This window comes from Empidonax traillii, unplaced genomic scaffold, assembly GCF_003031625.1.
Source record: "Empidonax traillii isolate 1590-97213 ecotype Southwest subspecies unplaced genomic scaffold, ASM303162v1 scaffold706:size701851, whole genome shotgun sequence".
NCBI classification, from domain to species: domain Eukaryota; kingdom Metazoa; phylum Chordata; class Aves; order Passeriformes; family Tyrannidae; genus Empidonax; species Empidonax traillii.
Genome location: NW_020955899.1, coordinates 269,204 through 293,431, shown reverse-complemented (window position 1 = coordinate 293,431; position 24,228 = coordinate 269,204). Strand labels below are relative to the sequence as shown.

At 36.4% G+C, this 24,228-nt stretch overlaps 1 protein-coding gene across 1 annotated transcript in view; it reads right to left on the bottom strand.

The window, feature by feature from the left end:
* ARHGAP42 (Rho GTPase activating protein 42) overlaps positions 1 to 24,228 on the bottom strand; it is a 145,344-nt gene that overhangs the window by 29,472 nt on the left and 91,644 nt on the right. Inside the window, exons 5-8 of the mRNA XM_027900083.1 lie at positions 16,071 to 16,172; positions 11,511 to 11,621; positions 5,084 to 5,188; positions 1,274 to 1,403 (exon numbers count right to left, since the gene is read on the bottom strand). Of these exons, the coding sequence (XP_027755884.1) occupies positions 1,274 to 1,403; positions 5,084 to 5,188; positions 11,511 to 11,621; positions 16,071 to 16,172 (448 nt within the window). The remainder of the gene's footprint in view (positions 1 to 1,273; positions 1,404 to 5,083; positions 5,189 to 11,510; positions 11,622 to 16,070; positions 16,173 to 24,228) is intronic.

Sequence of the window (24,228 nt, the reverse complement as noted above, 5' to 3'; positions counted from 1 at the left end):
ACTCCAAACCCATGCACACCTTGCTCACTCCCCCATCTTTCCCCTAACTCCCCTGCAGTGGGATGGAGAGGAAAATTGCAAGAATGAAAGGTGAAGAACATTGGTGGAGATAAAAAATGAAACAGAAATGAAATGAGAAAACAAAAAGTAATAGCAGCAGTATTAATAACAGAGTGGCCAAGAGGCAACTGATTCCCTGTAATAATTCTGAATCAATTTTTTCTCTGATGGCAATTCATTCTCTCTTTTTAGCGTATATAAGAAGGCTGTGCACTCTCAAAGCGATTTTCGATTGTAGCCAGTACCATTGTTTTCAAAAATTACCATGATATGTATCAGTAATAAATATATAGAGAATTTACTCTCAAAAATAGCAAACAATTTAATTTAATTCAGTTTGACAAGAACTTATAGGATGACAGTTTTAGGAACATAAACCTGCATCACAAGGAATTATACAACTAGTACCTTCCTCAGTGCACAGTGATTACAGACCCTCTCACTGTTATTCCAGAATAAACTAATGAACCAATGTCTTTTCAGTAAGAGGATGTCAAGTTGGCCTCTCACTATTTAATGAAGCACAGCATGTGCCCAGTGCTTCACTCCTTTTCACCTTCCCCCATTAACAAGGCCCTGGTCCACTTAACACCGGTTTCTTTTCTGATTATTACTCAATTAGAACATGGAGGGTCTTAAAACTTTCAGTGCTACTGAGGGTAAAAGTGAATGAGGTTAACTATGATAAGATTGTATTTAGATGACTTTTCTCTTATATCACTGATTCCCATTAAGTGCATGCTCATTTACTCTTAAGATGTCTGGGTCAGTGGAGATCCCTGGTACAAGATGCTCTTGATGGTTGAACTACAGGCCCTGTTCATGCAGGGAAAGTTCAGGTGACAGGAGAGAGCCAAAGCAGACTTCTGGGAGCTTGCAGCAAGGCATGGGGCAGCCAGCCAGAGCAGAACTTGCTACCACTAAGCCACTGGGGCAAACAACAGCAAGGACCTTCCCACAAGGACCCAGAGAGCAGGAGCTGAGTTGCTTACAAGTGTTGTGATTACCATTCTATCTGACTGTAGCTACCCTGAGTGCTTTTCGAAAAATCACACTCTTATTTTTCTTTTAAACTTCTCAGTCATTAGGAAAGTAACTAGAGCAGAAGCCTGTAGCCATTCAAACTTAGAGCTGTTGTTTTGTCCTGCTAACTAAACCATTTCCTCATTTTGGCCCTTCGAATCAAATCAAAAGATGTATCTGTTGTACTCACGTTTCTCCTGCACATAGAGATAGCCTTCCATTGTCCATTGACTCGGTGGTCTGTAATCCTGATTGGCTGATTTCATTCTTTGCATGAGTCTCTCCACTTCCTGCCTAGTGCTTTCAAAGTTATTCCGAGTCTAATACCCGGAAAAGGAAACAAACAAAACCCCACATTATCTCATACAAATACTAAAACAACAATGAAGAACTAATTATTAATAATGCCAAACAGACTGTATCGGAGACCAACAGAAGCATTTGCCAGAGACACAAAAGGAAATAAAAAAGGCAATAAAGAATAATACTCTTCACTTCTAGAAGCCTAGGAATAACATACTAACGAAGAATTCCACTTAAGTACACAAGTGTAAAGGAAGTGTAGCTGAGAATAGCACCATTCCTCTTTCTGCAGGTCACTAACCTCAGACAGAAGCAATTTCATATCTTTCAGTACGCTTACACAGTACTTTGCAGACAGACGCAGGCTTTCTCTCAGTATACTCTAGGATTCTCAGACAAAAGCCTGGGTAAACTAGACACTGCTGACAGCTTATTCTGAAACCTGAAGTAATAAACCCACTGAAACCACCTGAAGTACAGTGCAGAAAACACTAGTTTGGGTTAAAGCCAGGCTAATGTATCCAGACAGCTGTGATTTCTCCACAAGTGGAAGAGACAAATGTATAGTGTATCTGTGTCTGCAGCAATACCACAGGTGCTGATGCTCAGATTAGTCAGGTTACTGGCACTGTTATGGATATTTTTTGATAGGACTATGCAAACATTCATTTTCATTCATTCATATTCAGTATAACAAAAATATGGTAGGTAAGAAACAGGTCACCTGTGGCAGAACTGTGCCAAAAGCATGGAAGTACTGTTTCTGTCCTAAATATCATGTGTATAACCTGGCATCTTGCAAAGCAAACAATTACAGTACTAAGATGGGTTTTCCATACTTGCTAATACCTGTATGCATGTGAATGGCCACTTTCTCCTAGTGAATTCAGTGAGGCTAGGATTTCCCTCCATGCACCTAGCATGGCATAGTAGAGGAGAATTATTGTGAGGTGCCAGAGGTTTGATAGGTTGTTCTTAATAGATCAGATATTGAACAGTCTGTTCCTATAGCCCATAGAAAAAAATAAAGATTTCGGTAATGTTTCCACAAAATCATGTATGGACTCTAATCCTGATTAGTCAGAAAGATACTCTCAGGACTTTATACATCAGTGAATACTTTCCACTTTTCACAGGTCATTTATGCAGTTAGTTGCAGTACAGTATAATAATACATGTTTAATCTCCTTTTTGAAGACAAACATTATTATTAGAGAGGGAGGTAAAATTCTACTCTGAACTTTTCAGATTTGAGACCTTCAAGAGGGACATGTCATTGAAGGAATATGCCCATGATGAGAGCTTATGCCTGTCTATTAAGTTCTTAATTACTACTTTTAAGCAGGCAGGTCTCTGAATGAAATTATAGAAAACAAAGCCAAATGGACATACAAGGTACGCCACTGGCCAGCTGAAGCAGTTAAAGTGACAACAGGTCATGTTAGAACACGGTGACGTGTTAAGAGCTGTCGGTCTGCTACTGCTCTCCTACTCCAGTGGCTGTTACCGCTCCTGCTTAACCAGTAGGACATTTTTAAAAACAGAAACAGCAATTCAGGTCAACTGTTCTCCAAGACCTGAACACACAAGGCAGTGGTGAGGAGTACTTTTGGCAGCTGCAACAGACAGGCTGAACACAATTTTCCCTGTCCTCAGTTTGTCTTTCCCTATATAACTTGTTTCACTTCAATCTGAGGTTGGGTGATGCTATGAATGGCAAGTCAGAAGAGAGCCCAGCTGGCTAAATGAAGCTGTGGATCTAGATTTGGAGCCAGAATTCATACTTTCATGTAACAGGAGTGAATGATTTACTGATCCCCCTGTTTCTTCATGTGTATGTTATTCTGATGTATAAACACAATGAACAAAAATAATCATAATACATTCTGCCTAACTTTACATCTCCTTTTATCTCTGTTGTCTATTTACAATTTCAATTTGCACTAATATAATTAACTATTTCTGAATTAACTTTGAAATAGGAAAAAATGCTCTAAAAATTCTGCTTCTATAGATATGTGCCTAAAAGATACCAACTTATCACAATTTACAATGCCAGTTTTGGTCTGTGCTGTGGATGCTCCTCTCAGAACTTGCCATATTAAAATAAATAACTTTCTCAAGTGCATTTTTTACCCTTTCAGTGAAACTGCTGTGCAACAACACTGACCTCTTGTGTCTTTATCTGAAAGAGTCTTAGTAGCAAACAAAGTAGAAAACACATGATTTGAAAGGACAAGGGGCTGAGATGCTCTACAGTCAGAGAATATTTTCATTTTGATCCCTAAAGAACAGGTTAATCATCTAGGAGGTTTATCCTTATTTCTTCAAGAAGCATTTAAAATGGAATCTATACCTATGCATGAACAACAAGACATAAAAGGGAAGGGTGCTGTGGAGGTCTTCTGCTGAATGTGTTTAAGTGCAGCAGTACCTGGAAGAGTGCAGTACTCCTAAGAATGCAGATCTACATTAACAGTCCTCTTCCAACCTTGACCCAACATATACCTCTCTAATAACAAGGTGCTACAGGGAAAATGTCAGTATTTTATTTTCCAGTAACCCTCAGGGAACGCAGGTGAGCACAGTTAAAGTGTTCTTGTACTCCCAGGTCTGTTTCATATTCCCTAAGTCCAGTGGCCAAGGCACTATGCACAAAAGCTGATGTCAGGTATTCTAGACTGTTGAAGCTTCTTTCTCTCTACTGGAGCCACAAAAATTCCTGTCAGGTGTGTCCTTTCTTGAAAGAGTAAAATGGGCTTAACTTTTTTTTTTTTTAAATTTTTTCTGGACTTTGATGTTACTTGGCATGAAAAATGTAGGGTTGGCCCAATATGAATTTCACTTTTTGTCTTAAAAGCAAAGAGTGTGTAAGCAAAGGATGTGAAGATATTTTGTATCTACATACTTGTCCTTGGAAGTGTAATATCTGAATTACACAGTGAAACAAATATACACTTTTACACAGCAGTTATGATGAGTGGAAAAGTATGTTAATTAAAGGTATTTTTCTTATCTCTAATAGGTATGAAAGTTTTGGGCATATTTTGTGCCCAAATGGGATCTTGTATGGCTCAGACTACCAAATCCAAACCAATCTACAGCAAAAGGTACCTGTGCTCAGTTGAGAGTAACTCCCTACAAAAAAAAGAAATCCTTCCTACAGGTGAAACAATATTTGTGAGAGCTGCTCACCATGGAGGAACATCCCACCAATTCTTTTATGGCCCAGAGAGCAGCCAAAGAAGGGCTTCCCAAGTATGCTTTATATACAGTGGAAAGCTAGCAGACAATTAGACAAACTGTATCATTCTATATCAGATAGAGCATTTTTGGTACCTTCACTTACTCCAGGAGACAGGCATCACTCAAAAGAAAGCATTTATACAAGTATAAACCTATCCACACTACTGTGTTTTCCAATAAAGACTTGATTGCTCTCCTGTTTTTCTTGACCAAAATTTTGATCCAGAGATCATAAATTAACTATCAGAGGATTAATTTTTCCAAAGTTATTTGTTGTCAGGAATCTTACTTTAATCTTACAAAAGTAACTTTTACCAAATTGTATATTAATTTGATTTCAGCTTACTAAAACATTGTAAGACTCAGAGTTTCAATAAAGTGCTATGAGTGTACTTTAAAATTCTAAAATTAAATTAGCAAATTAAATGGGATAAGTACAAATCATCCTTACGTTCTGCAAATTGAACTGCAGTTGCTGCTTGTATGGTGCAAACTCCTGAGCCAATTCATATCCTTCGTGGTAAAATGTAAATAATCCTTGAAGAAAGGCCAAGAGCTGAAAAGGTAAAATTGAGAAGCATTATACATTTTTAACTCCTGGAACACTCTATGCTTTATGCACAAAAGCAAAGCATTGCTGAGAACTAATCCATGGTCAGAGCTTAAGAAAGAGAAAGAAATGTTAAACAGTTTTTGCATCATGAAATTGTAATTTCCATAATAATTTAATTCACCGTCCTAGTCATTTTATTCAGTATTTCAGCTGGAGTCTTTGCTAGTATTCATTTTCCAAGTTCAAACTTTCAGGGTTCAAGGTTTTTTTTTTCTCAAAATATTTTTTTGCACTTTCCTCATAGTAATTGCTTGGGCTATGACCTATTTTCCACAAATGAGACTCTTGAAACTATGTTTTGGATAGCTTAGTACAACACAAGAAATCCAGACTCCTTCTTCCTGCTCTGAACAAAATGCATACTCTATCTGGTATGTCTGTGAATGACTCCAACAGAACCACTGAAGTCTGTATATATCCAGTTGAAAAGTCTTAATAAAGTTTGCTTTAAAACAATGTTCAAGTAATAAAAGGAGCAACTAGATTTCAGCTCTTGAATTAATGCATTCCTCCCTTCCCTTAGTTTTAAAAGCCTTCCAACTTATTCTGCTTTAAATTTTAAAAGTGTTTTAACATTGCTGTAAATCGTTTCACCTGCTATTAAATAACATGCATTTAATTTCTTATCATGGACTGTTTTCTTTGTATATCTAATTTAGCTAACAAAAAAAAAAGCAAAGAAAAAAACAACAAAAAAGATAAATTAATTTGTATGTACAATAACAAAACCTCTAATAAAAGGAAAGATTTTTCTTAGTATATTACGGTACTGAAAAGCTAATCATCTAGGCTAAGTAACTGGATGTCTAGGCTGTCTCGTAACTCAGTAAAGAACCACAGGTATTCAAGAGCATAATTCTTTGTCCTTTTCCAGACTTCTCCCTCAGAATGGGATTAATGATCCAATGGAAACATTTATCTCTCTCTATTGACTATTGAAGTAGTCTAGACTTAGGCAACAAAAATGCCATTGTTCATATTTAATGCACTTTGCTTTTTGTTACCAATACCATAGATTATTGTAAACGGAATAGCTTAAAAATGTAGGTTTTACTGTGTTTATATTTTCTTTACTCTCAGCCCTACTTGGAGAAGTGTCATTAAATTATTCTGCCTCCTCTCTCCTATTACTCTCTCTGACACTGCTGAGGGCATGCTTACCTGCCTGCTCTTTTGCTGCATTAGTAAGTTAAAGCAGTTCAAGGTTAACAGACCATCAGTGCTGGCACAAATGCAAACATGAGGATAAGGCTGGGAGAAGGACTTTGCCCTTGGTGTTTTCTGGTATTGCAGGATCAGCTGAAACCCTGGCCTCAGGCAGAGCTGGTGTGGGCCAACAGCTGCCCAGTAAACTGGTCACAGAGCCTGAAGAACTGAGAAGATCCTTGGACATCAAAGCAAGTCTTTGTGGGGGCCTCTGCAGTGAATATGAATTCCTGAACCGTATTCCACTACCAAACAATAAAGGCAGCACAGTCAAGTGGAATGCTCCACAGCTTGTATAAATTGCCTGCCCAGCTGAAATCATTATCTCAGCTAAGGACCTGACCTTGAAAGTCTCTTATTGGTTATTCGAATGGTTCTGAGGAAGGTCCAAATACAGCAGTTTATCTTAAGAAGCTCCAATTGTATAAATAGGTAGAAAGAGTTCTATAATTTCCTATAATTTTAGTCTATAAATCTAAATTTCTATAATTCTACAAAGAATTCCATAATAGAAAAGAAAGAAAATTAATCTTGCTTTTTTATAAATAGAGTATAAAATAAGTAAATTATAACTAAGGCTCTGCTCTGGCTCCAGTTATGTGAAGCCTGTGCTCACAGTCTAGATTCAGTTACTCATTAGTGTCCCCACATACAAATGTTGTTACTCTAGCTTGGTTCAGTCTAAAGGATTACCATAACCTGTAAGTACAAGCCTGATGCTAAACCCACCCCCTTCAGCTAAAAAGGTATTGCAGGAGTAACATGAGTGTTTAGCAAAACTTCAGCCACATCACAATGTTAGAGCACATCAAAATTACCATAAAAGAACTAGTTTGAGAAAGTTTCAGTGTGTCAGCTTCTGCCTGAGTTATAAAGATCAGTTTACAGAGTATTTCAGGAGAATGTACAATAATCTATTTAAATTTCATCTTCAATACTTGAAGAAAATCATTTTCCACCATACAAAACACCTTTACAAAGTACACTGAGAAATACCAAGGAAAATATTTAACACAAGATGGCAGCAGAGCTGAATTTATCAGAAAGCAAAAATACAGCAAAAAAACCCCCAAAAAACCACAACAAACAAACCAAAAAAACCCCACAACAGAACAAACCCTGAGAAAAATCTGAATTCATTTTGTTTAAAATACTACTCAGGTATTCTGACAGTTGTGCATTGCAGAGAATCTGGCCTTGAGGTCCTCTTGGTCAAATATTCTCTGAGCTCTTCGAAAAATAGGAATAAAAGAAAAATATTATGCAAGTCCTAGATCAGCTTATTCAAGTTCTGTGCTGAAACAATGTGATGCTGAGGATGCTATTTGCTTCAAAGTATGTGTCACTAGCAGTGGCAAAACAAGGATTAGAAAATGCCCTGTACCCAAAGGGCCTATGCCATTTGAGGCAATGCCACAATCACTTCAATCAGGACAGGTACAGCCATAGCTCTGCACAGAAGAGATCTAAAAGCCAAGGCCTTTTGCCCTAGGCTTATGCTCATAATGGGGTTTTCTTGTTCCTGGTGTTAGTGCTGCTAAAGGCAGGCTCATAATTTTAAAGAAATTAATATTAAATAGAATATAGAATTTAATGTTTTTTTTTCATTAAAAACAAGAACAGAAAATTGGTGCTTTTTCCTTTCAAAGATTTTCAGAATGTATTTCAAGGTGCTCTTTACACATAAAGAGGCAATTTCTTTCATCAAACATCACAAACAATGCCTGATGCTTTCCTATCACAATTTTCATTTTAACAAGTGCCTTATAGTTACCTCATTCTGAGTATCTAATCAGTCACATCAATAAAGAGTGTGATCTGAACTCCGTAATATAAAGCTACTCACCACCTCAGAGCTACAAGGATTTCAATGCAGAACCTGAAACTAAATCCAGCTACTTCTAAGACTTTATTTATTTTTATGTAGAGCTAGTGACCTCAAGACTGCCTGGTCATTTCATTCTCACAGGAAGAAGACTGTACTTAGGTTTCGGATAGGGGAGGAATTTAACCTTTGGCTTGCAGTACATCAGCCAGAAGTCCCTGTCTCCCTCTTTTCATTTTATTTATAAGGAAATAGTGCTTATTCTTCAGATTAAAGTGAATGTACTTAATAATGTAGAAAATTCAAGAAAGAGGAAATCAAGTTTAATGTTCATTGTGAAGTCTCATGGAAACACATACAATTACAGGCAGTGTTTTTTGGTTTGCTGTTCTCTTTTTCTTTTTCTTTAAATAAACATTTAATGGACCACCCCACACATTTCAGATAGTTTACGGCTTATGAACTCTGTGCCCTGATTTCTACAGTAGAAGGAAGTCCTGGCATCACCAAAGGACAAAGCAGAGCTCTAGGAAGGTGTTTGCATTTTTTTAACAAGCATAACATCCTCAGAAAGCGGTGTTGGTTTGGACTAGCTTCTTTGGGCTCACAAGGGAAAAGCTAGCAAGACAGATTAGTGTCACTTACTTTGCTTTCTTGTTTGACTTGATGTAAAGTAAATTTTAACGTTAGTTTGACCTTCAGAAAAAGTTTAAATTCATGACCTCTGTGAAAACCTGAGTTGGTCTTGGAAAGAATCAAGGTCTGGGAGGATCACAAGTAGGAATATATCAGTTACTCACCCTAGTACACATTAGCAATCCCTTCAATCAAGATGCAGAGAACAACAGAGAAACCCAGGGCCCTGGAAGCAGCTGCATGAGTCCACCCTAAATATTATAACCCTCTATTCTGTGTCCGAGTCATTAGCACATACCTTAAAATCTTTCCCTATTCTCCTTCAGGAAAGAACATACTCCACTCTAACAGCATCTACTGTCCTAGCTGTAAACCACCTGGCAATTTTTGCTTATTTCTCCCACTCTGGTTCCCAGATAATCCCTATCCTCTGTCATGGAAAACCTGGGGGTCTTGAAAAGAGGCCCAGCAGATCGTTTGCTTTTCAAGTTCTATTTCCATGTCATGAACTTATCCTTCTTTCGTATGGGCATCACAGTTTGCTCCTTCACTGCACTAACAGATTTATTTTGTTAAACGCTCCTTCAAAGAGTCTATTAGCAACACATCAAACCAAGAATTATACAGAGATGTGACACTGTGCTGATAAATCAGAGACATTACTAGCACATGCACTAGAATGCCCCACAACCATCAGAACTCCTGAGGAGGAATTTCTATATAAACACACATAACCAGGCATCGTCCACCATCTGAATATCCATAAAGCACTTTTTAGAAAGACTATTTTGAAGTCCTTATGGTTTTGTTTTAGTTTGGGTTTTTGTTTGTTTTGTTCATTGTTGTTGGGTTTTTTTTTCTTTTTTTATCTCATGGTATTGCTGACTTGTATTACAATTTACTTGGCATACTTTGCCTTATGGGTTTTAGTAAATGCTTTCACTCCCGCATTTTTTATGCAACAAACCACAAACATAAAATCAAGAATTTTGAAGATTTAAAATTTTATAACTGATGGTATAATTTAAGCTCCATTTATATTCAGTTTGATTATAAATAAATTCACACCCAGAGTTCAGATGACACTGCCTGCAAGGGCTATTACTGCTTAGTGTACCCATACCTCCCAGAGTATTTCCCATATTTTTCTCTAGAAAAACAAGTAATGAGCTGTATGCAACAAACAGTATACTGGGCTGAAATGCCTACTGATCTGAGACAGCATAGAAACTGATCCACTTAAAAGTAAATTTTACCTATTTTAACTATGAGCAATTGCACAATATTTTCCAGTGTACAAGGTCTTTTCAATTCAGAAAGTTTCTATTACATTAAAGGAGCATAAAGTCTTCTATACTAGGGTCAGAGCTAGGTCAAGATTGCTAGATTTTTCCAGGATGTGAGAGTTTTGCAGAAGGAGACAGAGAGAGACACTCTGGATTAATCTGTGACAGGTAGAAAAATGTTCTTATTTAGGAATCCGAGCAAAGTTTTAGTCCCTAAGATTTGGCAGCTGTACACCATAAAGATAGGATTTCTGTAAGTACTGCTTGCTGAATCCAGGTTCATTAGTTTGCATCAATGTCAAACATTCACTTTACAATACATTCTCATCTCATGGAAAGAAGGCATTTGAGAAGCTCTTCTTGGTGACAGTGGGTGTTAGAGACATAATTCAATTTTTTCACAAGCAAGAGTGCTGCTTCAGTAGTTACAAGGAAGCTGGAAGATGGTGTGAAGAGAGAAAAAGTTACACTTGTCATGTTCCTCCTTCACAACTGATGTTCTGCTATGCTCAGTAGGTTTAATGGGAAGGGACAGATGACATTGGAAGTTCTCTGTCAAGGGCTACCTACAGGTACTAACTAAACAAGGCAACTGGCAAGCTAGTCCTGTATGACATGAACAGTAATACTACGAATATGCCACAGAAATATGCTAGCACATCCTACACATCATACTGCTTTTGGTACTGACTGACCCAGAAGATAGCTGGGAGATGAGGGGGGAGGAAACACAGTCCAGAAGAAATTTCTGAACAATTTGGTCTGGACCTAATTAGGTCTGGACCTAAATATGGACTTTGAAACACAACTTTATCTTGAATGAGGTGTCAAAATATGCTTTCCTTTATGAGCAAAGTAAACTAAAGACAAAGGGCTCCACCAACAAAAAATAAACCAACTTATTATACAGAAAAGTTGATTTTTCACTTTATTTCATGTGTAAATCAGAAGAATGCATGTGTACCCTGCATACATAAAATATTTAAATTAAAAAACTGGCTCAAAATTTAAGCCATTAAATCACGGCACTAGTTAACATCCATTATGTGTTGCACAGACACAACATTACATGTTGGCCCATTAAAATGTTATACACACTTCAAGTCAGCAGACATTTCACTTCACAGTAGATATGAAACTCTTACATAATCCTTTAATAAACATGGAAAGCACCCAAGTCAAGATCTTAATGTCTGTCTATGTACAAACAACCTGCATTCACAACTTAAAAAGGAAGCAAAAAAATCATTAATTTAAATTAAATTTTTAGCTTTAAATGCATCCATTCTAAAGAACATAAAACAAAACTTACAGGTTCTACAAATTCGAATTTCTTTTTCTCTTGCACTTCTTGAATTTTAAAAACATATTCTAATGATGCTTCATAAAAGTTCTGATGTTCTCTATCAATCTGTGTATCTGCCTAAAAGAAAAAACGAAATACAGACAACATTAATTTAGACTCATGATGAAAGCCTACATCTATAACAAATAGATTTTCCATAAAATTACTTTACAGGTTTCATGGGGTTCAGTTTTCTTCCTGAAAATTAGAATACCTACTTAAAATACCTAAATGCAAGTTTAAGAAGCTAACATTACACATTTTAGCCTCATGCTTTTTCTCCTCTTTTTTTTTTTCTGTTTTTTTGTTCTTCCTTTTTGCATTTTAATATTCTAGTTTTTAGGAAAGTCTGGAGGGGAAGAAAGGTGGCAGCAGGTACTTGGTGTATGCAAGTTTAAAAAACGAAATAAAAGTAAGTAGCATAGGAATCGAGGAGAGACAAAAAGGTAACTATTTCTATTGAAATGTTTAAGAATCACATACACGAAAACTGTATCTATTTCTTAGCTTCAAATATCTTCCCAAGAACATTTTCCTTTCTTAAATAGGCTGTCTTTAACACTGACATCTTACAACTTATTATTTTATAGGATGAATCACATGCTCTTGGAATGTAAACATATTTAAGTCCTTAACCTCATAAATAAAATATTTTTCAAGTTTTAATTTTCAAGCAACAGAACTACAAGGCAATACTTGTCAGAAGTGCCTGACTAATACCACCCAGCACGGGGATCCAGTACCAGAACAGTGTCTTCTGCCTAAACAGCTAACGAATTAACTCTTATCAGCTGATAAAGAGTAACAGGCTTTTATCCTCAATTTAAACGAGCCACAGGAGAGGAAACTAACAGACAAGCAGTGTAGCATGTAGAGAATGCTCAAAGAGATGCAGATTCTATTTTAATTCATCCTTCTTAAAAAAAAAAAAATTATTTTCTCAAGCAAATCCCTTTGGGGCTGCATTAGTTAGGTTTACGGTCTTTGTCAAAATTTTTTCATGGATTGACAATGTAAGACCACTTCACCTATTTTTGTTGTATGCCTGTTAAAACACAGAAGGATACTTCTGTATATTCTCTAGGTCAATTCTGGCATTAAAAATAACAAATGTGGGAAATTGGAAAAGACTGATGTTGTCTCCCCTTGAAAACAAACATTGAACCACCAAACACGTCATAAAAGAGGTTTAGTGCTTTTAACAGTATAAAAGCAAAAAATCAGTGTTTTCCTTCAGGCAGGAGCTGGCCATCAATAGCACCATATATAATTAAGATTGCTTGTTTAGTCAAGGACATCCTACTACTGTGATTTGGCCATACAGACTCTTAACAATATTAATCCACCTCCCTGGCCCAGTGCTCAAACACTACTTCAACGCATGGGCCTCAATATATTTCAAGTGATTCAGTACCAGCATTTCCTTCCCATACGTATAGCAAACAAACTAACAAAAAATCAGTAAATTAAGTATATAAACTAATATTATGAAGCAGAAATCAAGCACTCAAAAGGCCAGTAATGAACTGCTCTATCTCAAAATTAACTCTGCGATTTGTCATTCATGTGTTTGGCTACTGTTTTCTCTGATACTCTGTTAATAATTTTATTTCATTAAAAAATGTATCACAAAGACAGTGCTACATAGCTGAACTGAAGCAGTTGCCACCACTTCGGGACATGATCCAAGAATCCCTTGCTCATAAAAGTGGTACCAATAAACACTTGAGACCAATCTCAGCTCTCACATTTAATTGTAAGTAAATAATAAAATCTAGTTTTAGAAATTATCTCTTTCAGACTTTAGCTCAGAAAAATTCATATTCTGAATAGCATTTAAACAGGTTGTAGTTGTAATGATACTTACACCAAGCAAGTACCATCTTAAATATGGATGGGTTCTTAAATTAAGGCCATAATAACCACCAGCGAACAGAGACTATATCAGAATTTCGCAAATATCACAGAATCACACAATGCTGAGTTGGAATGGACCCACAATGTCCAACTCTTAGCCCTACACAGGACCAACATACATTCTGTAGAAGCTTATGAATTTGTGTGAACATCAAAGGATTCAGATCTGTAAGAACAGCTTTGAAAGTGATTTTAAAGTTTCAAAAGGTGAAATGATTTTCACGTTTTCCTGTGACTTTAAGCTTCATGTATAAAACGAAGAGATTTGATGTATATGATTTTTAGTCTCTATGTGTATGATATCTAGTTATAGTGAGTAATATTTTCACTGATGTAGGCTATCACTACAATGTATACCAGAACTTCACATAAGTTTAGGGACTGATTGCTCAAACAGATTTCAGAGAAATAAAATCAGAAATTTATTAACTTTCTCACATCACTCAATTCTGCCCATTTTCTGCTCCACTATGGGCTTCCATAGGCAGCGAAAAGATGCTACTCTTTTTGGTGCTGAAGGAAAAAAGTGTAGTCATCTGTGTCTTGTGGGCTCTTAAAATATCCAACACATTTCAGTTAGCTGAATATATGCAAACTACTCTCTACAGAATATGTTCGGACCATCAAACTTCAGATGCCTAATTAAGGTGCTCTCAACTGCACTTAAGCGAGTTATGTAAAAGAGCCCAGCAGAGTACAAGAACTGTTCCTTTCTCATCCCAGTACCCTTAAACAACATAATGTGAGGAGGTATCAAGAAACCACATAAATCCAAGGAAATTGCAGGTTAAAAAAGAAGCATTTTTTTCTGTGTAATTGTAGCAGTCAAAAAATGGTATTCCTGTCCCACTAAATGCATGATACTGGCTTGAGGCATGGACTTCCCCATCACCTGAACTGAACAGCAAAGTCCCAGCCGCCAGAAACGCTTGGTTCTTTGGTCATGCCCTCTTTCTGCTGTGGGCTGCTCCAACAGACTCCATCCTGGACATACGTGCTGTAAATGGGTCTCACCCAAACCACTCTGGATACGAGTCAACACTTATCACTTGGATTTCAGGCCAGGAAGTAGTGCTTGACATCCTTTTATTTACAGTACAGAAACAAGCCAAAAGTCTCCCTAGTTAAAACTTTTGGTACTGATTTGCTATTGTACCTTCTGCTTATGGCAAGTCTGTGTTACTGATTCAGCATATCTACAGCTGCAGAAAACGGGGGAAGACAGAAATGCCCTCGATTCTTTACAAGGGAGGCATCCAGGAAAGCAGAAAACCTCAGCCTCAGTTACAAGGTTTTAAATCTAGATATGTCACTTAAGGACACAGTGGAAAATATTATTCTGGTTTTTCATTAGTTTATATACTTGAGTCAAGTCCACTGTTATTCTACCATAGTTTATTAAATTCACAGTTGTTACTTTTCACTTCAGTTGCTACTTTTAGACTGCAGTTATTCTCATGTCTCAAGAGTAAAATATTTTATTTTATTTCTATTCTAGAGCAATTTGGTGCTTAAGTTATTTTTCCATATTTTGGAAAGAAATTTTTTTTTCAGCTGGGGCTTAGACTCTAACAGAACTGCTTCTCCATCAATACACAAGATATGTAGAAAAAGTGAAAGCTCTGACTTACAAATTGAACAATTAACCAATCCTGCATAACCAATGTCTGATACAGACTGACTACAGCAATTCAGGTATATAAACATTGCTACAAATTTTGAATTGCTAAGCCTTATTTAATTTGAATTCTAATATTACTGGTAATATTAGAATTATTGAAAAAAATTAAAAGAAATCCTACAACTTGTGACTGAGTGATTGTCACATCTCTGGTGAAAATTCCATCTGCAAACTAATCCCCATGATTTAAGAGCCACCATGACAAGAGTAATCCCATCAAAATAATTTTTAGCTACTTTTGGCATAAATCCCAAAGTGTCATTGATATCATATTGCTGGGTTTACTATAATTTGCTTCAAACACAAATCACAATTATTTCTACCAGCATCCTGAAAAGCCCTGGAATCCTCCTGTTAAACTAGAAGTCTTCATGGTTTGTGTTTTTAACAGAAAAGAATTAGCCATACAGGCTCTTCAAAACTGAAGTTGTGGATACAATTTCAGGGTATGATGCTGCAATCTCAGAAGGAAAAAGAGGAAAAAAGAAGGAGAAAAGAGTATCATTAAAGTGATCTCACTTCAGTCTTCCAGATTAAAATTTATGTGAAAGACAAGTGTAATTTCATTGATTAATATATTAAATAGCAAGAAACCCCCAACAATTAATTGACTTTCAAATATTCCACACTTAGCTTTTAAAACTCACACTTTTATTGTAGTAATATAATTCCATTGTTGCAACCAATCAACACTAGCTGTATTTGAAATACACAAAGTTGCACAGGTAGAATATTGCTTTGTGAAAACATTTAACAAATATTTGGGTTGTATTAATCCCAGTCAAGAGTTTACAGTCACAATAAGCATGACTATGAGAAATCACCACAATTTCACATTAACAAAACACAGCATGTCTTGAAGAGAACCAGTTTGTTATCATGATCTCTATGCAAATGTGAAACTGGGTAAGAGTACATTCAGTGCTTACATCTTGCAAATGAGATTCTTTCTTCTTTGCTGATAAATTTAAGTGCTTCTCTAAGATGGAATAATATTTCTCACTTTCCTTGTCAAACTTCTTCTTCCCATCCTGAAAAACAAAACATTGCCAAGTAAAGTACTTGACTAAATATCACAGCTAACTTAAAAGAAATAACAGGTGCCAAAATATGGCTGGTTATAAAAGCACTTTTGTTGATTCCAATATTTTTAGGGCTTAATTCTGAGTTGGACCTGAAGATACAAGGAGAACTGCTTCAATTATCAAAAGCAACATTAAGTATGATTTTCCCCATAAATAATAAACTCATACAACAGACTTGCATGGTTTCCCATAGGAAATATACATGAGGCTTTATGTAAGTGGTATCTTTCTAGGCAGAGATTAATCTTCCCCAAGTTTTATAAGTGTACCTAACTGCCACATGGTCTTTGTTGAAAAAAACCCAAAACATTGCATAAGAGGTAACTGAGTATAAAAATTGTGATGATGATATAGGGCTATCCTTTGCATTTAATACTAATATGCTTATTTTCCACTCACACTCTAAAAATATGAGGATGATGGAAAAGCATATGTGTGGTTGCAAAAGGAAATTAGTCCAAAAGTCTGTTTCCAATAATATTCCAATGTGTCTGAATATTTAAGTTCGCCTCATTTAAAAGAGTTATCTTGCCTTTTTTCTTTCCCCCTCCTCTTAAAGTTTTCCCCATCATGTGTAGCAAATCTTCCTTCACACTTCCACTGTAAGACTATTTTAATACGTGATAACACAAAAGAAAGTTACTACTCTGAGTAAATTAAGAAACATCTTAATTTCTGTATTCGAATTCAGAATTCATACTTCAAAATTTTTAAATCTGCTATTCTGAAATTTAAGAAAAAGACAGTTTTCTCAAAAGCTTCTCCATCTTTCACGAAGTGCCAAATTTCAAAAAACAGGAGAATGGATCAAAGTTAATATCTCATCAGAGTACCATTAATGATAAAAATATAATTTTTAATTATATAATTATATATTCTCTAATTAGGAGCAACTCTCTGCCAATGACTTTTAAAATCTTAGATAAGTCCTAATGATTAACAAGTTGAATGTTTTGAGAAAACGAAAACAACTCAAGACAAATAGTTCTACTTATACATGTGCAAAAACTATTAACTGCAAAAAAGCTAATTACTGGACATCATGCAGTAACATCAGGTTATTTTAAAGAACTGAAGTGATTCTTTCCCTGACCCTTTCTCCCTAGAAATTGTTATATACAAAACCAAATAACTAGCTTGCATTGTAGCACCACTCTGTTTTTCTTTTTCATATCATGGGAAAATCAGGTTAGTCAGAGAACTAAGATATAGGAGGAAGAATTTATTGACAAGAAATAAAACTTGTCAACCAGCTGTAACAAAAAAACACTTACTGATTAGCTCCAGTGACTAAAGCTCACAATGGTAATTATACTTGATTGTAAAACACATCATGTACCTTATATCATCCTACAAAAGGTTCAAATACATTCAGTATGAAAAATATGTATAATTTTAATGTTCTCACTACCCCACAACAGAGATATCTCCAAAAGACACTGTAAGGAAAAGAAGGTCCTTGACCCAACAAAATATTAAATAACAATACAGAAAAATTCACAGTGCCTTCTAAATTTAATTACAGATACACATATATGAGGATAAAAAGGTAAAAAGGAAAATATATATAAATATATATGTAAATATATTCTCAAATCTTTCCCAAACACATTTTTGGAAGAGAGAAGGCAGAAGGCAAGAGTTGCCAAATGACTGATAAGTCAAGAAATCAGCTTCTCTGGGACTGAAATCACAGGTCAGTTCCACGCTCAGTTTTATTGAGAATACTCAAGTGCCAGCTTTTTACGATGAAGGAAGAGCAACCTGAGTATCTCAACATCACATCTGGTCACAAACAGAAATTTAGTGCAGTTGATCATACACTACAAATATGTACCTTTTGAATAAAAGGTGAAGCTAGTTACATATTGTCTAATCTTCTGAGGCAACGATGTTAAGTGCTGGACTAGAAATATGAACCAGACTATTTTAAAATCCAAGTGACAGAGGTGGCAAAGCCACCATCTTGAGGAAATTCTCAAGTCAATGCAAACCTGATGCAATGAAAAATACAAAGAGAATTACTTTTTAGGGTTTTTTTTCCCCATGTCACTGAAAGTTGGGAGAGGAGTCTGCCTGATCACAAATATTTATGCCTTTGGTCACAAGCTACTGGAGTTAATTGGTGGATACCCTGTTCATTAGACCATCTACATCACTAGGTAACTTGACACAACTTTTGACAGTGAGGTCTGGGTGCAGATAACATATACTGCACATTCGGGTTTGATGCTGTGCTTCCCTTTGCTGCCTCAGAGGCAAGACCAAAGGAATGAGCCAAGGAGCCATGGCCAAAGCTCCAGCAGGATTACCCGTTTCCTGCCCAGCCAGGTCAGAACGAGTTCCTTTCCCAATAGATTTATTGATCAGTAGGTATTCCTCTTGCCTTGTGAATTATTTGTTTCAGAATCAAGCTGAGAAATAGGTAATGGATGATCCAAAGTCTGATCAGCCACTTGATATGACGTCAACACTAACATCACCTTTACTAACAAGTGCTGGAAAAATCTGAAATCTAAGCTGCTTGGTGAGAGTCAAAGAGAAAAGTGTGCGAAAGCCACCACTTGGCCACCTGAAATACCTACACAGAGCACATCAAACCCAGGTCAATGCCAAGAGGGGTCCACCAGCACCTCTAATGTGGCTTCCAATGCATCATATTCAGCTGCTTATATTTTCTATCATCTACAACAAAACATATGAACTACATATCAAATCACCTATTCTCTTTATATGTAAAAAGGAGAACACAAAAAGTAAATGATCACATCAAAATAGGTAGAACTCCCCCAAGAACAAGAATAAAAGAAGCTCAAATAAGCTAATTGTGGTTTTAAGGTATCTTATAACTCATGTGAAGCTCCATGTCACCATCTATGAGGGGACACAGAATTAGAAGGCCTCTTGGTCTTATGCCAGCACTGTCAGTCCCCTCCCAGACTGAACCTCGTGCTGTCACAGATCTGCTCAACCAATACCTTCATAGTTTTTATATCAGTTAAATTAAAGAGAAAACTACAAACTGGAGCTTCCTTGTTACCAGGACAAATTCTGGCCCAAGCGTAATGTTTCCAGAAAAGTTCATCCTATGAACTTCTTCCTAATTTTAACCAATTTTAACATTGCAATATTTCTCCCTTCAAAGGTAGGAGTGGATAAAGTAAGAACAGACAGAAGTAAACTGAGAAAAACAATCACTTGGCAGTTTTGACTGCAATAGTGCCTTTTATCCAGTGATATTTCTGGGAATAAGGTTGCAGTGTCAGCAGGACAATGTCTCTGATTAGTCAAACAAGTTTCTGGGAAAAGTATAAAAAACACTGGCCCCAACAGGTCATGAGTTCCCTTTGCTTGGAAGGTCCTCTGCTAGGCCAGTTAAATCACATATTTGAATGCATTGAAGCCTCTGAAATCTGTTTACTTCATAAAAACTAACAAAAAAAGACACACTCAGAAGCAGGTGATTCATTTTCTGGATGAGAAGAAACACTTTAGTTTATGCCAAAAAAACTCTCACCTCACAAACTCAGTCAGTGACTCACAGCACACAGACATGTCCTAAGAGGAGTCACAGACTCAGCTCATTCCAGCTTTAGCCTGTTCTTCTGCAATCCTCAAAATGCTCTTACACACAGCTACTGCCCAAATGAATAATCTGAATCCTGATCCCAGCAATCTGTGCCCATAAGACTGAGATTTCTGCTTTTCCACATGCCAAGAGGTTTTCAAGGAAAGTTTCTATGCAAAACCATCTCCTAAAAGCTTAGGAGACAGATGATTGCTTTTGCCTAGATTCCACAGTGGATCAAATCCTATGGAGAAGGGATGTGATTGGATATGAAAGCTCATGCTGTTCTGTTACCAGAACAGTCAGCACTAGCCATGACACAAAGCATAAGGTACGTTAGGAAGATTCTAATTCCTGACCTCTACACTATGTCTCTTATCCCTTCAGATTCCAGCTTTCTTTCATCCTTGCACATTTTTCTAGCAAGTAAACCTCATCCTTTCTCTTTGCCCTGGAAATATCAGTAATTTCTTTCAAAATATTAGCTAGGACATATAAAAAAAAAAGAAAAAACAAACCAAAACTCAAAAAAACCCATGCAAGATAATTATGAGGGTACAATAAAAAAAAAAAAATCTAAACAGAAAAAGAAAAATTACATAATACTGCTCCTTGGTATGTTTTACACTGATGCATAAGTCATCAACACCTTTTGTCTAGACCAAGTCCTGCGGAACCTAAACACTTAAATCAGCCTTAAATCAGTTTAAAAATATTTACAGTTTTAAATGCTTCAAATTTCTAACAACCACAAAAGGAAAGCCCTTAACCACACACTCAGCTTCTAGCATGTCTTACTAACTTCCAGCACCCTCTTGAGACACACAAGTGATGTAATACCAGGTCCAGGTTTAATTCTTGTTTTTATTCTCTTTGCTCAGATTTCACGTATAGTTTGATTTCAGAACTAACTAGACAATCTCCAAAAAAAGAAAATTATCTTTTCAGAAATAAATTTTGCTCAAGATACTACTAATTTTAGGCATGCCTGTTAATAGTTTAATTCAAAAGATGTTCTTCTATCCCTGTGGTTTCACAGGTATCTGTGGCTGTGAAAAGACCAGACATCAATTATTAAAAAGGTGACTTAGTTGAGTCAGATAATTTTTTCCTGTCCATAAAGGCTGTGATTCCATGCCGTAACTAATTATACACATGCAATGAATCACTGGCATGATTCTTGCAAATTTTACCCACAAGCTGTATTTTTGGATATAAAGCAGAAAGAGTTGTTATATTTCGAAGCTGACTTTCCTTTTCCACTGGGAACATCAAGAAATCTGGTATTTTTTAATGGTCTACCACTACTTTGTGTGCAGTATTTAATGTCAAAATTGTTACATGTATCTTTCAAATTATTACATACATTATTCCTCTTTACTTTTTTGCCATCTCTCATTTATTTCCATTTTTTTTTCTAGTTGCAATGAATATTGGTGTTTCATTTACCTATTAGTATATCTTAGCTACATTTTACATCTGTCCCTTAAGAAATTTTTTAACTCTTTGTTTGTCCCAGAATTCATATTGAAACTTTAATATGCCAATCCTTAAAAAAACAAAAACCAAACAAAACATTACCAATAACAGTACCCTTGTGAAACCATGAAGTAAACATGCTTTGTAAGAGGTGATTTTAAATGGATCAAGGAAGAAAATGAAAACAGAAATCATTGCAACGATACTATTTGGAGAAAAAATGTCAGTGAGACTACCTTGATTAGAAAACAACTCAACATTGTGAAACATGGCTGTGATAATTTCTTTTTTCCCCTCGTCCAAAATTAGAAAGCATTTTTCTCACCCACTCAAGCTGAGGTGCAGAAACTGTACAAACTTGGCTCATAAATGCAATACTAAGACTAAAATATAGATCAAGTCTGACAGCATTTGTCAGTTGAAGAACCTGAAGGCAACACTGAACTCCGCAGAGATCAATGAAGCCACATCCCTTTTCTTTCTCTTTGACAACAACTGCAAAAATGTCAATATAACAGACTGGAGATCGTTCGTTGCTAGAATGTTAGACTTCAAAGATATTTTTAAATCCACTCTTTTCATTACCTTCCAAAAAAAATTCAAATTGTATTTCTACAAAGCTAGTTGAATTTTGCTGGGAGTTATAAGTTTGGAGACTATCTCTTGCTAAGTAGCAGGACAAAAAAGTAAAACTGAAGACTAGAAAATAAACTTAGTCTTGGAAAGACTGATTTGAGCTCAGATCCTATGGATTACTTGGAAAATGTGAGATCTTGGAGTCTCACAACTTCTCTTCTGAGGAGAAAAAAAAATTAATTCATCTTCCATTTTATTTTGCCTGAGATTTTGTTGAGAATTCTCATGGAGGTGGTTGGTGGCTTTTGGTTGGTTTGAATAAAACTGAAATTATCATAGGCCTCTGAGACCACAGTCTGAGTTTTGATAGGTGTCTGGATGGCAGGAATTTCTTTTTGGTAGAAAATTTGATTTCTTATGTGAAATCTCAGAGTTCAAGGTAAGGCCAAAAGATTTTCCAGGAGGAAAAGTGAAAAACGGATATAAAACTCCTTCCCCGCTCCTCTTCCTCTCAAACAATTTAATATACCGTGAGGCTATAGGGTTTCCACAAATCCATGAGAAAGCTAGGAGGTTAAAGGGCATAGTTTATGTATTGTTAACAAATAATATGAAGCGGAACAAAGTTATATCATGGTTCATACAGAAATTATTGTTAATCAATATAAAATAGGGTTAATATAGTCAGTCATAAATTATGTCTTATGTTCCTTATAACTGCTAGTGAAAACACTTCCATATTGAAGCTGAATGCATCACATAGATAATTAAATGTCCAAAAAACTATAAATCTTATAACCAATTCTTTACTAAAAAAGAGGAACTATATGCAAACCATGATTATCCAGAAAAGAATATGGTGTAAGACACAAATAATTATAATAAAAAGAACATATTGTAACTATGAAGCATAACAAGGTAATAAACCAGGAATACAAGAGTGTTTAGCAGCATTAAAGCTATGAAGACAGATATTAAAAACTGGCAATTTAAAAAATAACCTCAATTAAAATCAGGTAAGGAATACATAAAACTGAAATATACTTTAAACAGCCCAAAACTAATTTAAGTTTAGATGGAGTTCACATCTGTGTAAAATACTGAATAACCTTGCAAGAGATAATTTACTTTCAGGTTCATAAACTTTTGAAGAAAAATTTTCTTTTCCCTATGGAATGCCTTTACAGAGGTATCCAAGTATCAGGTACTTTCAAAAGTGTGTCCTGGAAGAGGTGAGTCCTAAAGCCATTTCCTAATTTTTCCCTATGTAATTCCATCAGATGTTTTCAAATTAAAAAGCAGTTACTTTTAAATGAACAAATGTGTTTGTAGGATGTTTGTTTCTCTCCTGAAATGGAAAAAAAATATTAGAAGTTTCCAGCACTGCTATGAAAAGACATGCAAACTTGCCAGTACTGGCAGGTCACAAAGTAAGACACATTAGACTCTCTGTTATTCAGCTGTAGAGCTATCTCGAGTTTATTTGGCATTTGATGATTCCAGGAGTAGCTGCTAGATGTCTGGGAATCTGCTAAATCCCTGCCCAAACAGCGGGACTGGTAAGTCTACACACGTAATCTAGTTTTATTGCTTTACTGTCTACGAAATATGAAGTATTTTTGCTGGAGTAGCTTACTTAAGATATTATCATGTTACTGCCTAAATAATATGAAGAAGCTCCCTAGAACAGCAGAAACTGACTTTTTAAACTTGTCTCTGAAGCAAGTTTAGGATAGCTTTCTGAAGTTGAAAATGTTTTATCTTAACAGGAAGAGGGTCTTCTGTTTCATGATTTCAAAAAGAAAGTTATCTACGCTCCTTAGGAACTCAGAAGAAAAGCTGTATTAGCTCTGTATAGTTCATAAAAAAGGTTATGGAATAAACTGCTCATGTCATAAGTATTGGGCTGATTCCAATGGGATGAATTTCAACAAGGTCAAATGCTGGTTCCTGCACTTTGGCCACAACAACCCCCTGCAGCGCTACAGGCTGGGCACAGAGTGGCTGCAGAGCAGCCAGGCAGAAAGGGACCTGGGGGTGCTGATCGACAGGAGGCTGAACATGAGCCAGCAGTGTGCCCAGGTGGCCAAGAAGGCCAATGGCATCCTGGCCTGCATCAAGAACAGTGTGGCCAGCAGGAGCAGGGAAGTGATCCTTCCCCTGTACTCTGCGTTGGTGAGGCCACACCTTGAGTATTGTGTTCAGCTCTGGGCCCCTCAGTTCCAGAAAGACATTGAGGTCCTGGAGCAGGTCCAGAGAAGAGTAACCAGACTGGTGAGCACAAGTCCTATGAGGAGAGGCTGAGGGAGCTGGGGTTGTTTAGTCTGGAGAAGAGGAGGCTCAGGGGTGACCTCATCACTCTCTACAACTACCTGAGAG